Source organism: Saccharomyces mikatae, assembly GCF_947241705.1.
Source record: "Saccharomyces mikatae IFO 1815 strain IFO1815 genome assembly, chromosome: 11".
In the NCBI taxonomy this organism is placed as follows: Eukaryota; Fungi; Ascomycota; class Saccharomycetes; order Saccharomycetales; family Saccharomycetaceae; genus Saccharomyces; species Saccharomyces mikatae.
The window spans coordinates 460,077-476,693 of NC_079266.1; the positions used below are offsets into that span (position 1 = coordinate 460,077).

General features: G+C 35.9%; 7 protein-coding genes and 1 non-coding gene across 8 annotated transcripts; 3 read left to right on the plus strand and 5 right to left on the minus strand.

Moving 5' to 3' along the window:
• The first annotated feature begins 1,676 nt into the window (after nt 1-1,676).
• On the plus strand, nt 1,677-1,793 carry Smki_11.trna12L. Its single transcript has 2 exons — nt 1,677-1,714; nt 1,750-1,793. It is a non-coding gene; the product is annotated as a tRNA-Leu (tRNA).
• Nucleotides 1,794-2,029: 236 nt separating this feature from the next.
• TOF2 (Tof2p) lies at nt 2,030-4,285 on the minus strand (the record flags this gene model as incomplete). The annotated part of the gene is made up of 1 exon (XM_056223918.1): nt 2,030-4,285. One exon carries the CDS (start codon nt 4,283-4,285, stop codon nt 2,030-2,032), a length of 2,256 nt encoding a protein of 751 aa, XP_056077889.1.
• Nucleotides 4,286-4,688: 403 nt separating this feature from the next.
• Nucleotides 4,689-5,747, minus strand: FPT1 (chromatin-associated RNAPIII regulator FPT1; the record flags this gene model as incomplete). Its single annotated transcript, XM_056223921.1, has 1 exon — nt 4,689-5,747. The coding sequence occupies one exon, from the start codon at nt 5,745-5,747 to the stop codon at nt 4,689-4,691; it is 1,059 nt and encodes a 352-aa protein (XP_056077890.1).
• A 1,248-nt stretch (nt 5,748-6,995) lies between these two features.
• Nucleotides 6,996-7,991, plus strand: PRY2 (sterol-binding protein; the record flags this gene model as incomplete). Its single annotated transcript, XM_056223922.1, has 1 exon — nt 6,996-7,991. One exon carries the CDS (start codon nt 6,996-6,998, stop codon nt 7,989-7,991), a length of 996 nt encoding a protein of 331 aa, XP_056077891.1.
• A 408-nt stretch (nt 7,992-8,399) lies between these two features.
• On the minus strand, nt 8,400-9,104 carry YPT52 (Rab family GTPase YPT52; the record flags this gene model as incomplete). Its single annotated transcript, XM_056223923.1, has 1 exon — nt 8,400-9,104. One exon carries the CDS (start codon nt 9,102-9,104, stop codon nt 8,400-8,402), a length of 705 nt encoding a protein of 234 aa, XP_056077892.1.
• Nucleotides 9,105-9,984: 880 nt separating this feature from the next.
• Nucleotides 9,985-11,682, minus strand: SMKI11G2230 (uncharacterized protein; the record flags this gene model as incomplete). The annotated part of the gene is made up of 1 exon (XM_056223924.1): nt 9,985-11,682. One exon carries the CDS (start codon nt 11,680-11,682, stop codon nt 9,985-9,987), a length of 1,698 nt encoding a protein of 565 aa, XP_056077893.1.
• Nucleotides 11,683-12,662: 980 nt separating this feature from the next.
• On the plus strand, nt 12,663-14,282 carry MIC60 (Mic60p; the record flags this gene model as incomplete). Its single annotated transcript, XM_056223925.1, has 1 exon — nt 12,663-14,282. One exon carries the CDS (start codon nt 12,663-12,665, stop codon nt 14,280-14,282), a length of 1,620 nt encoding a protein of 539 aa, XP_056077894.1.
• A 324-nt stretch (nt 14,283-14,606) lies between these two features.
• Nucleotides 14,607-16,262, minus strand: HEL1 (E3 ubiquitin-protein ligase HEL1; the record flags this gene model as incomplete). The annotated part of the gene is made up of 1 exon (XM_056223926.1): nt 14,607-16,262. The coding sequence occupies one exon, from the start codon at nt 16,260-16,262 to the stop codon at nt 14,607-14,609; it is 1,656 nt and encodes a 551-aa protein (XP_056077895.1).
• Between the last annotated feature and the right edge of the window lie 355 nt (nt 16,263-16,617).

Consider the following 16,617-nt stretch of genomic DNA (forward strand, 5'->3'; position numbering starts at 1 on the left):
GCTTATATCAAATAAAAAACTTAACTAAATATCTGCTTGTTTTTGTAAATATACCTACTCTTATTAAATGGGCTGATATATCTTTTACGCCAAGAAGTGAAACAGTCAAACACTACTTGTTTTATAACTTCTTTGCTTCAACGTCCTTATTTTTTTTACCCCATCCTTTTTTGCTTTTTTGTTGGCATTGATCTCCGTTGGAGTAGAAAATTGCAAATAACCGCCGAGAGTTCTAGTAAGGATACGGCGTTAACCTTTGCTCGCCGATCAATTTCGGACTTAAAGTTGATTCTTCCGGAATCACACAAAAAGAAAGGATTCAATTCTCAAAACGACAAAAGCTTTAGATGAGGTGATTACTGACTGACCTATTGAGGAATCAGGAAGCTCTTTTGTTATTCAAGATAATGATTGTACCGAAAGGCGGGATAATCGGATGGGAAATTGTTCTTTTGCAGAAAAGTAAATAAACTCAAAGTACATAGTTGCAGACAAAATAATAAATAAGAGAGAATGAAACAGTGAAAACTTGTTAGAAATCTTAAAATAAGCTAAGTTCAAGTTATCATACTAATAAACTTTCATGACGTTACTCAAAAGAATAGAAAATATATAGATTTAGGTTAATTAAATTTTTCCTTTCACTTGAGGAGCTTTTGTCAAAATGTTAAGAAAACTTCAAACTTAAAATCAAATCTTCTTCTTCTATGTGCTCATCTATATAATTCTTCCGTGACATCCTAATGTTATTATAAGTGAGATTGAGCAATTTTGGGATAATTGTTAGAATTTCTCTTCGAAACTTTGGAAAAAACGAAAGGAAGCAACTTTTTAAAATAAAAAATGTTCGAATGGTGACTTATTATTCTGTTAGAATAAAAATCGACTATGATCTATCAACTAGTAGTCATACTACTAGTACTCTATCATATACGGTGTTAGAAAATGGTATAAGTTATTAGAAGCTGTCATCGAATTCGTGTAAGCTGAAACGCAAGGAATGATGGTGTAATAGGATGATGCATATCAACGTATAAAACAAGAAAACAAAATATACACATTACTATGTGAAATTTTCGGTTCCCTTTTGTAGATTCTTGTATCCTGAAGGAGAGATTTTAGCATATTTTGTATACATAATAATATTGCCTATATCAACAATGGAATCCAAACAATTATTCGGGAATTCATCTGTCTCTCAGTTTTATATACTTCTAGTATATAATTAAAGGAGATTTGATTTTACTTTTAATCAGTACTACAACTCAACTTGTTGGAATAAGTAATTACAAATATATATTCATTCGTATAAATTGGATTAGGCAAATTCTAATAATAGAATTTACTGCAATAGTAAAATAAAGATCTATTAATTGACCAAAACTTAACATCTAAGAAGATGAGATATCACCAAAGTCTTATCATCAATGTTCCAAGTTATGTCTGAACCATTGGGTTTCATATAACCAATCAGCGTGTGTTTTATATACCTCTCTTATATAACTTAAGAAAGAACGACTTATTCTTAATTATTACAACTTACAAAACTACTATTTATCAACACAACCACTAATTATCACCGACTAGTAATTTTTCTTTGGTATTTTTGATTTACTTAGTCTTTATAGTTTAAGAAACTGGATTTAATTCAAAAGCTGTATTTCCAACAATTATATGGTTGTTTGGCCGAGCGGTCTAAGGCGCCTGATTCAAGATAAAACATCTTGACCGCAGTTAACTGTGGGAATACTCAGGTATCGTAAGATGCAAGAGTTCGAATCTCTTAGCAACCAATTATTTTTTTTGCGGGACTTATAGTCCAGAATGCTTAAAGAGGTAACAAATTACTAAAGTCCATTACAATTATATATAAAATGTCAACATTGAACTATCAGCTCTCTTGCGCTGACATCTCCTTGAAATTTCAAACATGATTCCATGTCATTTCATAATATTCTTTAAAAAAACACTACATTCTTTTGTCAACAATACTTAAGGTGATTTCAAATTTCTCTTCATAATAATTTACTTATTCATCAAATTCATCGCTCTCAACATACGTAGGTGTTTGATATTTGTTTGAACTTGCTTCATTCCCGTCTAAATCTAGCATAAGTTGGTCACTAGAGCTTCCAGTCGATTCATGACCTGTCCTGAAGTTAATTTTTTTCACTTGTACGTTCCTTGAGTTAGAATTATCGTCCGAATCATCTGAGGAGGAGCTCTCTGACAAGGATTCGAGCGAACCTGAAGAAGATGAGGAGGATGAAGAATGTGACTTTGCAATTTTAACTTTTTTGAACTGCGGTGGCATTGCTCGGCCATTTTCTTTTTCTCCTGGTGTTGATCCCTTCATAGTCACCTTATGTGAGTTTTGCGTCTGTCGTGCGCTATTAGAGATTGCCTCCATTTCTTCTTTAGGATTAGCAACAGTATCTCTCTTCAACTTAACTACTTTTATGGTCGAATTTGTGTTTAGCGATTTCCCAGTGTTTGCAAAAATATCTTTCAAAGATTTATTTTCCATATTCTTTTTCCTTCTAAATTCTATAATTTTTGATTCAACACCATCAATTTTTCGCTTCACCGTTATTCTTCCGACCTTTGCAATTTGACCAAGGGAATCAACACCATGAAGACCATTAGGATGCTTGGTATCCAGACGAACAATACCTGAATTTTTAGACGTGACATTAAGTTTTGTCCTTGGAGCACAATTTTTAAAGCGTGATTCCGTGATAGTGTTATTTCTTAGAGTCTCAGTTTCCTTATAAGGTTTAAACTTATTTAGTTTCCGGATAGTGTCTTTTATCTTTACCCCTTTCTTATTTAACTTAGATGAGGCATCGCTCAATGATTTAACAGGGAACTCATTCTCGACAAGGCGGAATAAGTCCTCCTTACCTTTATTTCGATATAAACTGTTGTTAGAATAAAAGGAGGGATAAATAGCACTTTTGGTAGTCTGGGTACTTTGTACTGCATCTTCGATATCACTATTGAAGGAAACGCCATCGAAATCAGAATTAATATCCCGAAAACCCACCAAAGCCTTCTTGGAACTGTTCACAAAAGAATCTACGTGATCGTTATCCGTATTATTAAAGTCTTCTTCATCTGAAAATGTTTCTATTCTTCTATAATTTTCACTTCTATTTTTGTCATCCAATCGAAGATCCTCACTTTTTTTGTTTTGAACTTTAGTCTCTAAAGAGCTCTTCCTAGCGCTGTAGACCGCGCTAGAAGTGTTGTGATCTTGCGTATGCATATCAGAATTCGTAATAGAAGTAGTGCTCAATTGGAAATCGGTATCAATTGAATCATACGAAATCTGCGAGGAATTTTCACTTGGGAGCTCAAAAGCAGGCTTTTCTGAAGAATTGCGTACGTTATCTGGGTTTATCACTTCATGTAACTTGGAGCCATCTTTTTTCTGTTCCTCAACAGATATTGAGGGCATATTTTCTTTATCACTATCACCTTCGTATATATCAGGCTCTCTCTTTGCATGGTTACGATCTTGTGGATACTTGTTTATATCAGAAGCAATTAATATCGGGGGAGGTCGTATGGAACCATTTCCCTTATTCAGTGCATCATGCTTGCTTGCAAGCGGTAAAATTTCATTCATTAGAGGCGTTGAGACCCTTGACTTATTGGTAAACTTTTTCTTGAACGAGTTTTTGGTTACTAAGTGGATAGCATCCTTTTTTGTTTTAGAAGATACGCCTTCATTAACCATAGATTCTACGGATAACCTGTTATTCGGCCGTTTTCGTTGTCTTGCTAACTGTAATAATGAAATATGCTTATTTTTACTCCAATCTAATTCATCTTTCAAAATTACTAAAACGACACCATCACTTTCAAATACATCTTTTATTATAAATTGAGAGTCCAAATCACAACCGTGTCTATCTCGTAAAGACATGATTTCGATAGGCTCGTTGAAATATGGATAAAGTTTATCAAATTTGAGTAAAATTTCATTTGATAGATCTAAAAGTGTATTGTTACCGTTTGTGAAATGTAGAAACTTTTTACAATTCGGGAGGTGATTGAGAAAAGAATTGTTATTGCTTGCTTGAATAGCTTTTTGTGAAGATGAGTTCGCAGCGAAAGAGTTTCTATCGTTATTGTCACTGCTATTCATGATTATATTTTCATTATACTGAAGCATAGGAAATGCTGATTGTGAGATATCACTTATATTCATATTGGCGTCGAGAAATGTAATGGCATCTTGGGCAGTTGGCGGCACGAGTACAATTTGCAACCTCCACATTTTTAGTATTTACCTCTCTGAACCAGCCACCAAAGGAAAGCAAAAAAGGTTAGCAAAAGGGCGTGGCAAAATGCAGACGTATTTGTTAATTCTATAATAGGGTAGATAGTCAAACGACCTATTTTTCCTTAATTACAGTAAAAACCAATAAATAAACAAACAAGCAAGGCAGCCGAGGCCCATCATGCTTAAAATCTGAAGAATATGAAAAATTATATAATCACATCGTATGATGCGATTTTCTCGTGACGCGCATGTAGCTATAAAAATAAATATACACACTTTCGTGATAAACTGAATGGTAATTTCTATATACATACGTACTTTTAAGCCTTTTTATTTTTGTTCGTTTGATCCAATGGATATGTAAATGCTACGGAAAGATATGTTTCTTCCGAAATCGTTAAAAAGATATTTTGCCGTTATTATGCGGACGATGATTGTTTGTAGAATTCTTGGTAACTTTCTTTTTTTCTACAAGCTGAAACTTACGAGGCCTTTGTCTCGACCAGGCTTTCAAGTCAAAAGTTTCATAGTCTTCGGCCATCATTTTGAAATAGCTCTCGAAATTTGCCTTGATAAGATCATTTGTTGCGCTTGAATGCATGAAACTCGCGTTAGGCTTAGATGCAAGGTCTCTGTAGATGTAGTCTGTCGAAGCTGCTTCGTCATCGGTAATTAAAGAAGGCGACAGTGAGTTCATTGGAGAGAAATGTCTTGATTCGCTTTCCAGAGATGCAGAATGGCCATTGTTTGAACATGATTCCAAACTATTTTCCTTGAAATTTTGTTCTTGGACGTTATTTTTCTTTTTCATTGAGTCATGGTATTTTCTTACAGTTGCTGTCAAAAGTCGTTTATTTGATGAGACTTTAGTCTTTATGACAGCAATAGAGACAACGTTTTTGAAATTGTCGAAAACCTCCATATTGAACTGTTCATTTTTTTTTTTTTGCTTAGAGATGTTATGACATATTTTATCGTATTGAGACCAAAATTGTTCAACGTTTAGCTTCGATAGGTCCTCGCTCATTTTTTCTAGACAAAGTTGTAACCAACCCCGCTTTTCATAGTTTTTGAACCTTTGATCATTATGAAAAACCCCTTTCCAGGAAGTGTTTTTGACCAGGTTAGAATCGTTATCACTGTACAATAGGATGGACATCTTGTTCAATTGCCAGCGACCGTCTGATTTCCAAATAAAAAAAGTGTCATTTATTTCTTCATACTCAAGGATGTAGAAATGAGGATTACAGCCCGGCTTCAAATACGCCGGCGCACAATCTATTCTCAAATTCTCTGTTATGGTTTCTGAAGTCTTCAATTCAATCCCGTACAACTCTTGAATAGAATGGATAAACTTGATAACTTGAGGTAGAGTGAGACCTTCCTTAATGCAGGTCAACTTAACACGTGGTTGTTCTTCACCGGCGTATAAGTAAACAGTTTCTAATTTAGACATGGTTCGCTTCCCTTGCTCTCGATGTTTCTATCTTCCTTTTTGATAGGCTGCCTATATATTGGTAATTAACTGCGACAAAATATTAATCCTTTTCAGGCTGAATACTCTTTAATTAGAGCGGTTCCTTCTCAATATAAACTGTTATGCAGTTCTTAGGGGTGTGTTTTCATTTTTCTGGTCTTGTATTTTTAGCAGCACCTTGAAACGCCACTCATGTGCCAATTTTCCGGGTAACAATATATAGCCCAATCATATCATAGGAATGAAGACAGCAGATTGTGTGACCATAGAATCCGCGAACACCACCTAAACATTAAATAGTTTTAAATGATAAACTATTGTGTAAGCCAGGCGCTATGAATTCTAAATGGAATGTGTTTCTTCGAATCGCACACACAAACTGGCAACTCACCAGAGATAGAAAGTAGCACAGAAAATAATACTTTCATATTCTCAGTGGCTACTTGATCATTAGGAAAGCTGTTCGACAGCGAGCCACAATTCTTGGCTGACCGTCTCGACCTCACTTCGTCATAATGCTGATTAGTACTAGTACTATCACTCGATTATATTCTGTTTTGGCTCGCCCTAAACATATTTCAGTCACCCATACTAATTCCTGTATCGGGTAAAAGAACGCACGTAATCAAACAGCGGATTTGGATGCTTCTAGCCTCGAGAAAAATCAGAATCAGCTCGCCCATTTGCCATCATCTTGTTCTTGCATTCATGCACATTCTTGTAATCCTGCAGAGATCACCCATCTGCATCTCATCGGTTCTCCCCACTCTGGAAATGTGCCTTAAGAACTTCTTTCCTCACCACACTACAAGGACTGCGCCATCTTCTCGATCGATCGCGAGATTTTCGCGAAAGTCGCGAAATGCCAAAAAAAAAACCAATCCAGCTGGGCTCACGAAAAAGTTTAAAAAAAAGAAAAAACACATCGCTAAAATGGACCCCGTTATGAAACGAATGAGAGATCTGCTCACAGATCATCTTTCCTATAGCGGGAATAAACATGTGTGCCATTTGGTAAACATTTCGTGTATCTTCCGCATTTCTCTATGCGTAGTAAGTTTGAAACGTAGACGTCGTTCAAGGCAATTCTCTTGTACTTTGTATATATAAGCTTGTCGCAGAGTGTTACATATCGCTGTAATGATATTGTTGGCTCTAATATCATCGTTCCTCAAAACACCTCAGTAAGAAACAATACCACTCCTTTAATATAGCACGTTACAAAAAATGAAATTTTCCAAAGTCTCGTTGCTGGCCGCATCTGCATCCGTTGCTTTATCTGCTCCAGTTGCTGTCACCGTCACACAACACGTTCATCAAGCAGCCACTGTGGTGGTACAAGGTATAGTTTATGTGGAAAACGGTCAGACTCTAACAACATTCGTTACCAAGGGCTCTCCAAGCGCCGCCATTGCCACTGCTACTGCCACTGCCACTGCCACTGTATCGGCTCCTATAGTGGTTGCTAATGCTCAAGTGGACAGCGTAGCTCCTACTGTCATTCAAGAGAGCGCCGTGGTGGCAGAATCTGTCACTTCCGATGCGTTCTCTACCGCAACTTTTGAAGAATCCTCTACTGCAAGCACAGTTGCACCATCGGTACAATCCTTTACAAGTACCACGCAAGAATCCACTCAGAATGTTGCGGCTACACCTTCAACATCGGTAGCACAAATTGCTGGCACAACCACTCCAATCACCACTTCTAGTCCAACTACGCCAACAACCACCACTGCTAGTTCAACCACTGCTACTACCACGCAATCAACGGCCTCATCTACTCAGTCTTCGGACTCGAACTCTGATTTTTCAACGTCGATGGTTAACGAACACAACACCAAGAGGGCATTACACAAGGACACCGGTTCTTTAACATGGTCCGACACCCTAGCCTCATACGCACAAAATTACGCCGACTCTTATGACTGTTCAGGGAACTTGGTACACTCTGGCGGTCCATACGGTGAAAACTTAGCATTGGGTTATGGAACAACCGGCTCCGTCGATGCTTGGTATAACGAAATTACTAGTTACGACTATTCAAACCCTGGATTCAGCGAAAGCGCAGGCCACTTTACCCAAGTCGTGTGGAAGGGAACTTCTGAAGTCGGTTGCGGTTTGAAATCTTGCGGTGGCGAATGGGGTGATTATATCATTTGTTCCTACAAGGCCGCTGGTAACTTTATTGGTGAATTTGCCGATAATGTTATGCCATTGGCTTAATCATTGAATATAGCGCCTACATGGGCAAGCGCATGAACAACCACAACAGGACTTTCTTTTCTCTTTCCTTTTTATCGTTCAATTTTTATGACATACATCAAGGGTTATTTTTCAGGTTATGTAATTTAGATGCAGGCAAAAATCGTATAATATAGTTACTATTAAATTTTCAAATATTAGTGGTAGAAGAAATACGTTATGAAAATAGAAGATTTTTACCGACGGCTATCAGTATAAATATAAATATATATATATATATATATATATATATAGTATATAGACAATCATATGTGCGAGTACTCTTCCTTTCTCTTTTTACTTTATTAAGTATCCACTGCATATTATCGGAGTGCCCGTATAATTAAAGCGACTCTGTTCTTTCTCTCGAACACAGATTATATAACTTCATCAACTACAACAGGATGTGGGGTCGTTTGTGGAAGGCCTTTGCAAATGAATATCTACTTGCCCGTTATTGCTTCCGTTAATCTGTCTATTTTGCTTGGACAGAATTTCGTCCTTCTTTGAATCGTATAATTTCTCGCCAATATCCTGGAATATCTCTTTAACGCCTTCACCCGTTTTAGCACTTACTTCTCGGAACAACAACCCTTGTTCTTGTGCATACTGTTTCGCTTCTTCGGTGCTGATTACTCTTACCTTTTGTTCATCATCTTCACCTTTATTGGATTCTGGACTTGGTTCAGTACTAGCTGATTCTTGACACAAATCCACTTTGTTCCCTAATAAGTAAATAACCAAGTCATCATCACCTACCTTATTTTTCAATTCATCAACCCAGTTTCTTGCCTTTTGTAGTGAATCTTCTTGAGTGATGTCATAAACTACTAATGCAGCATTCGCATTTCTATAATACATTGGTGCCAATGACTTGTATCTTTCTTGACCAGCAGTATCCCAGATTTCAAATTTTATAATGACATCCTTTACTTCCCCACCATCGTTTGGATGAATCGTGATAGACTGAGATAGAAAAGCAGCACCGATTGTACTTTCACGTAGTTCGTCAAATGTATCCTTAACAAAACGGTGGACAATAGAAGACTTACCCACAGACGAGTCACCCAACAAAACTAATTTGAATTGCAACATTATCTAGTAAATATACGTCTACTCCCAATAAGCCAAACCTCCTTCTTGCCGTGGCACTCTAATTAAATATCAGATATGCTCAAATTAATAATGCGCCTACTTAACAAAAATGTAGTGCCAATGGTTGCGGCGCAGATGCACTCTCCTTACTCACAAATGCTTACGTTGTGTTCCCATTGCAGGGGCAGAAGAGGGTTCCAAACCTAGATTGTCCGGCCAGCATAATAGTCGTTGTCCACGAAAAGAATATAATCCGCATGAAAGTTAGCATTTTCCTCTACTAAGTTACGTAGTATATAGGGAAAATCGAATAACTTGGCGTGAAAATGATTAAATTAGTTTACGATGGTAATATTTCTATTTGAAGAAATTTCATGCAGCTTTCAAATTTCAAATTTGAGGCTAGCTATCTTCTAAAAATAAAAACTGCCGTGCCTAGGTGCATATACAGTAAGGTCTGCCTTGACAATCACCCGTTTATCTTTGGATATGAGAAGATCAGTACTTTCTATACTACTTATTGCTCAAAACCAAAAATATCTGCGAAATGTAGACCAAAAAGCGATGTTATAATCACAGTACATTTATTCTTTGGACAAAAATCTAGTAATTTCAGGGAAGTCCAACTTGTCAGCAAGAATGCATGTTTTCCCCGGAAAAGATATCAAGATATTTGCATTTGGGAGATATAATGTATGGATATACGTATAATATGAAGCATAATATCTGATTATTGTCTATTTATTGTAATGCCGTTCACAATTCCCATCTACACCACCTCACAATGCAATAAGGCTTCCGCTATACCGCATATTTATGTTGTTTATTAAGTTTTGGTTATCTTTTTTGATCATAGAGGTAGTATTTTACAGACTGTTCCTTAGGCATTTATTCTAAGCTTTCTAAGTTTGGACCTGAAGCCTCTAAACTTTACAATTACGACATCCTTGAAGTGGATATCGGTTAAGCTGGCTAGTCCAACTTCTTGAGTTTTATTGGTCATGTTGTTGATGTTCTCAAAATTGTTCGAGTTATTATCTATTGTAAGTGCATGGCTTCTCTTGTCTTTTTCTCGTTGCATTCGGTTTCCATGAACTGATATGTTGAGCTTAACCTTAAAGTAGTCTCTCATTAGGCCATGTGTTTCTTCTTCATAACAGTATTTTTCCTGCTTAAAATCATCGTGTTTACTGGCCGTGGTTGCTATTATTCTTCTAGATGTGACATTATGAACTCTTTTGCGTCTTTTCGAATCTTTACCTGGTTCTTCGAACTGTTTTTTGCTTACTATCATCGTGTCTTTATGAAGTTTTCTTTCAAAAGCTTTAGCTTTCTCCAAACCCAACATTTGTTGCTCCTTTCTCCAAACCCTAGCGCATTGCTCTGTCATGTAAACTGGATCTATATCTCGCATGGTTGTGTTCCAAGATATATCATTTTCATAATTATTCTGGAATCTGGACTGGAAGCACGCATTTTCCATCGATGTTCCTGAACTAACTTGAAGTTGGCTTCCGAATTCTTGACCTATCTCACCGTATGATATTTCTGGTATATCGTCTTCCTTCCGTTGATTGCTATCATTTATTTTTTCTACATCTGTTACATATCCTGTTACAACAGCAGCGTAGTTATTAATTATATTAACGACCTTATTGGCAAGGGGAGTTTTAATGATATTTTTCAATCCTGCTGATGCTTCAAGTTCTTCAATGTTGTTTTCACTGTTCTTCGAAGTGCTGTTCTCCTGTTCTTCAGCTTGCATATTAAGCTTGGCTTCTTCTCTCCATTTCTTTCTCTCCTGGTGTTCCTTGTAAGGCTTCATGTCAACGTAAAATTTCTCAGGTTCCAGAGTCCATATAAGATTGGGAAGCTCTGTATCTTCAAGCTTTTTGACATTCAGGGTTTTTTTGTTGTAATTATTAGCATCACACACTATTGCAGCGTCGAACCTGTAGACCCGAACCTTGGAGATTCTAGTGAGTTGAGAAAAGTTGGACATAGTAGTAATTTTATTACTTTTTAATAATGGTTGTGGAATGTAGATGTCACCTAGGTATTGCTTCTTTTTATATTGCCTTTCAACGAACCCTTCAGAATAAACAACTTTATGAAGAATACTCCAATCATCTTCTTTTACGGGAACCATATTAAGAATTAATTTCTTTACTTTCTCAACTATATAATATTGATAATAATAGGTCCATTGCTTATGAATGAATATGTAGACCCTGTTCAGTGGATGCAACGGATCCAATTCATCCAGACAGTCTTCTACCGGACACTCAAATTCGACAAATAACACAGCAGGATTGCGCCTGATCAATGGTCCAATTTCCATGATTTGCTTTAAAGAGATAACCATAGTATAAAATCTGTGAACCATATTTTTAGATTTTCTGAAGTCATCTGTATCCAGCTTCTCAAATATCTTGAATTCTTTCCCCAAATCCTTAAGCATTTCAAGCCGGCCTTTCAAGCCCCGACAACTTTCAAACCGCTGCAATAACAGGATATACTTCCCAAAGGAAGAATTAATTTCAGTAAGGGCCTCGTATCCAGAATAATCCAGAAACATAGTTGAGAGATCCTTTTGAAACTCTTTAATTCGAAAAGTATTGATTTGTTCAAGATGATGCTAATATATAAAGTTGGAGTGTAAATTGAATAAATCAAGAAAACACTTCTAATAGCTAATAAATGAAATTTATGTTCCCTATTCCATCAAATCCTCTTATTATTTCTGTGGTAACAATGATGATAATAATTACTGACACAACTAAAACACGATAAATAAGCGGGTAACACTTTTTCTCACATATGCTGCAAAACAATCGAACTTGTAGAAGCAACTAGCATCATCGATTTTTAGTCACAAACATATTGATTACTTCTTATACTTATTTCTAAATTTGATGGTCTGGTAAACAAAATATAAAACAATCTTATTTAGTAAAAATTAAATCAAGAGTACTGTAGAGGATCAAAAACGGTTCACACAAACTTCTATTCAATTGTCTTGCTATATTCGGTTTAAAAAAGCCATAAAAACCGAAAATTTTATATCACCAGTTCTTGAATATGTTCTTAGACATTAATTCTTGGTGACCTTCTCATTTATGCTCTCTATTCGTGCACATTTTACAAATTATATTCCAAATACTAAAAGCAGAACATCCTCCGGCAAAAAAGCTAGCCATATTATTGTCGGCTGCTCTGTCACCTCTTTTAAACTAAAATATGCAGCCAAATATAAGATCTGCTCAATACTTATAAAATATTAACGCATCCAATTCCTTCTTGGATAATGTACTTGGCAAGAACAATACACTGTGACAGTAGGCAAGTAGTATTGAATCACTTTACACGTATAGTTGTATTATTGAACCAATAAAATCAGAAAACGAATTTCTTAGAGGGAATCGGAATTAAGGGTTGTCAAAAAAATGAAAAATAAAATGTTAAAATTAAACTTGTTCTCGAGAAATCTATACTCCACAAAAGAAGAAAAAAAGCATAAAAAAGCGCTGGGATCTCTCGATAACTAATATTCGTATCATGCTAAGAAGTACTGCCTCTCGGCACAATGTTTTAAGGAGGGGTTTAGCCAGCATAAACACAGGAACTACCGTTACATCAACCAAAGCTTCACATAAGTTTCGCAACACTTTTTGGACTATTACTTTGTCAGTTACAGCATTCTACGCCGGAGGTATTATATATTCACAAAAAAATGACAAATTCGGAGATTTTTTTTCCAACAGAATTCCTTTTGCTGAGAATTTGCTAGAAACATATGAACATTATCATGATAGGCCAACTTTGTTTCTGGGAGACTCCTGGGACAAATTGAAGACAAAGGGCAAAGAACTAGTCCCTGGATTGGCTAGTAGTCAGTCAGCCCGCAATTCTAAAGGGAAAAACATTGAATTGAAAAGGATTCTATCGTTGAAACCACTGGACATCGAAACGGACAATTCTGATCCGCAACTAAAAGAAATCATAAGCTCCCTGAATGTTCTCATCGAGAATTTGAACGATTCAAACCTCTCCATTCCTGAAACAAACTTCAATTTAATGAAAAAGTCCAGCGAAGAATTACTGGAGAATATATCTCAATTAAACGAAACATTGAAAGAGGCTTTATCCAAATACATGATACAAAGAACATCTGATGTAATTACAGAACTAAACACGCAATATGAAAATTCAAAAAGAGAATTTGAAAAAAACCTTCAGAAAAACCTATTACAAGAAGTAGAGGAGTTTAAGGAAAACTTGACTAAACAAAAAGACAAAGAACTGGAAGAAAAATTAAAGGCCAATGAAGAATTACTAGAGGCCAAACATGCTAATGAAGTAGGCTTACTCTCTATTACTCAAGTAAAAGAATTTAATAAAATTATTAAAGACAAAATCGAAAAGGAAAGAAATGGTAGATTAGCCCATTTAGAAGAAATAAACTCTGAAGTCACCGATTTAAGTAAATCTATTGACAGATCAAGTAAAATTTTGAGTAAAAACGAGGCTCTTGTACAATTGACTTTCCAAGTAGATGAGATCAAATCCAGGATCAACAATAATAACTTACCAAATGTGAATATTGACAAGGAAGTATCCAAATTGAAACTTCTTTCCGGCCTTCTTTCCACTTTCAATAAGAAATCTTGTTGCAACGACGGCAAACGCTGTTGCTGCAAAAAAGTTAGCAAGATCGACAACCAAGAAAAGAAAGTATCGTGCAAATGCGAACCAAAGAAAAACCCTCCATCGCTGCTAAGTGTAGCTTTAGATGAACTAGAATCCACTTGTAGTGGCAAAAATATCTTATCAAATGAACAAATCTATAACAGATGGAACTTGCTGGCTGATGATTTCAAGACAGCCTCTTTATTACCACCAAATTCTGGTATTTTGGGGCAGCTGGGTGCAAAATTTTTTTCCTTTTTCTTATTCACAAAGACAGGAAATCCCTCAGATGCCACAGATTTTGACTCTGTTTATGCAAGAGTTGGCGATAATTTAAGAGTATCTAATCTCAACGATGCTGTAGAAGAAGTTGTCTCTCTAGAAGGCTGGCCTCATAAAGTTTGTGAAGGTTGGATCGAAGATGCTAGAAGAAAACTCGAAGTCCAGCGGTTGGTAGAAATTCTTGACTGTGAAATAAGGACATTATGAGATAGGTTTACAGAGGGTAAAGGATAGCACTTCATCAAAACTTAATTTTCTATTTTATTTATGAAGCTCTAATAAGAAGAATCAGATACTTAAATACAGTTCGACCGCTAATCGTTACTTCCAATTTTGAACTTTGAGCCCTTCTTGAAAGAATAGTGACTTGGCAGAAGTAAAACAATATTGTGTATATAAATAGTATTTCAACCCCAAATACAGATTCAAATAAATGAAAATACAAAAAATGTAACAACGTTTATACTCCAATAACAATGCACTCCTTAGTACAAATAATAAATAAATACAACAAACTATGCCACACGTTATTCACTCTACAACTTTACAAATTCCTTTGCATAGCAGTTCTCTACCGCACTCCATTAAAGCAATGGTTCTATTTTCCACATATCCAGCCTTATTATAAAACTCTGGCCTTCGTTTCATAATTACTTCGGGGTTTTTTATTTGCAATAACTCTGATAGAAATTCCACTGCGGTAGCTAAAAGCATTTGATTATCGACGAAAATCTTAGTCAAATTATGTGATGCATCCGAATAAAATGCCACGGCAAAAGACCATTTTAGCACAGTCCGTCCCTCATTTAGCACTTTTAAACTCTCTGAAAGAAATTGTCCATCAATCCATGATATGCCCATCCTTTCTTGTAATGCATGAACTTTGGTACCCACTGTTTGTCCAAGGTTCCAATCCAATTTGGCTGAAACTTCATGCTCGTTAAATAATCTATAGTAGAACGCATATTTTTTCAATGTTTTATTGGCGTCTTCAGCGTTCTTACTTTTACTATCTTCAGTATTCTTGTACATTGTACATTGGAAAAAGTTCTTACCATGGGGTGCCCAAGGGCCTTCACAAATCCAACAAAATTCATACTTGCAACTTGAGCAAACCATATGGTTGCAACCACCATTTTTTTCAATATTGACAGAACACTTAGGACATTCTTTAGTATGAGACAAAACCCAATTCAAATTTTCAGATTCTTTTCTAGCCTTTTTAACCCAAGCACTGGTTATTTTACAATCTGCTGGGGCATGAACCTCAAATCCACAGTTGAAACAAAACCTGTGAAACGAATTACACTTGACGAAGGGTGAATAATGCAAACGGGTATATTCAGGTAATGAAGATGTATCTCGTAAGTGCACAATGGATTTACAGTCAGCAAATGGGCACCATTTATAGTTGCGATTATGCTTTTGGACAAAGCTCTTGATTGAAGAATCCATCAATTTACTACTCGAAGGATGTCCCATCACCTTATCTATATCGTCATTTTTCAATGCCAAGGGACAGTCCATACATGAAATAATGTTTCCCTCATGCAGCTTATCTTTGATATAATGACGATAGCAACTAATACAATATTCATGGCCACATTCTAATGCAAACGTTTCCGTATTTTTGTTATCACAGCAAATAATACATGTAAAGTCATTTTTGAACTCGACTTCCCTGAAGTGTGAATTATGATCGTTATCTTTCTTAACATTTGCCGTAATACTTAAGCCAAGCTCTACAAGCAAGTTGTCCATTTTTTCAGTCCAAACTTCTAATAAACGTTCTTCATTCCAATCATAGTGTTGTAATAATATCAATATATCTGCAGATGGAATCGCAAAAACGGGTTGTAAATGATCAACTCTTTGAAGCATCCTTTCAAAAATACCCTTGGTCGTTAAACATTCATAATTGAGGTTCGGTACGCTTCCTTCGCATAGTATTCTTTTGCTGTTTTTTGTAATAGGAGTATCCAGCATTCCGTCGTATATGGTATCGACTCCGTCTTCATCTTCATTAATATCAAATTCTGACTCTTGGCTTGTCACACTAGTCAATTTAGGAAAAACTAGTCCATGTATGGTAAACTCAGATGTATTTTGAGATTCATAAAGCTCAATAGAGCTGGAATCACCTTCATCAAAACTATAGAAATGATCGTTTTCGCCACCACTACTCATTTTCAAAGGCGTTTAGAAAGTGTATGATAATATAGCTGAAAGCAAATCAAATAAACTTAAAGAAAGGTTTGTATTACCTTATTATATAGTGTGGCTGAAATACTTCCAAGTTAGAGCTTCCATAAACCTAACACAATATTTAGAACTTCATATTCCTTTCCACTTTTTTAGATCGGGTTCTAATTATATCCGCAAGGGAGAAGACTGATCATGGTGCTAGAAAAGTGTTAAACAGTTTACAATTAAACTACTTCAGGTATATATATTCAACAAGTACTTAGCATTTTTAAACTAACGAGGATATCGGCAGAACGAATAAGGGAAAAACTAATGGAAAGAAAATCAAGAAAAGGTC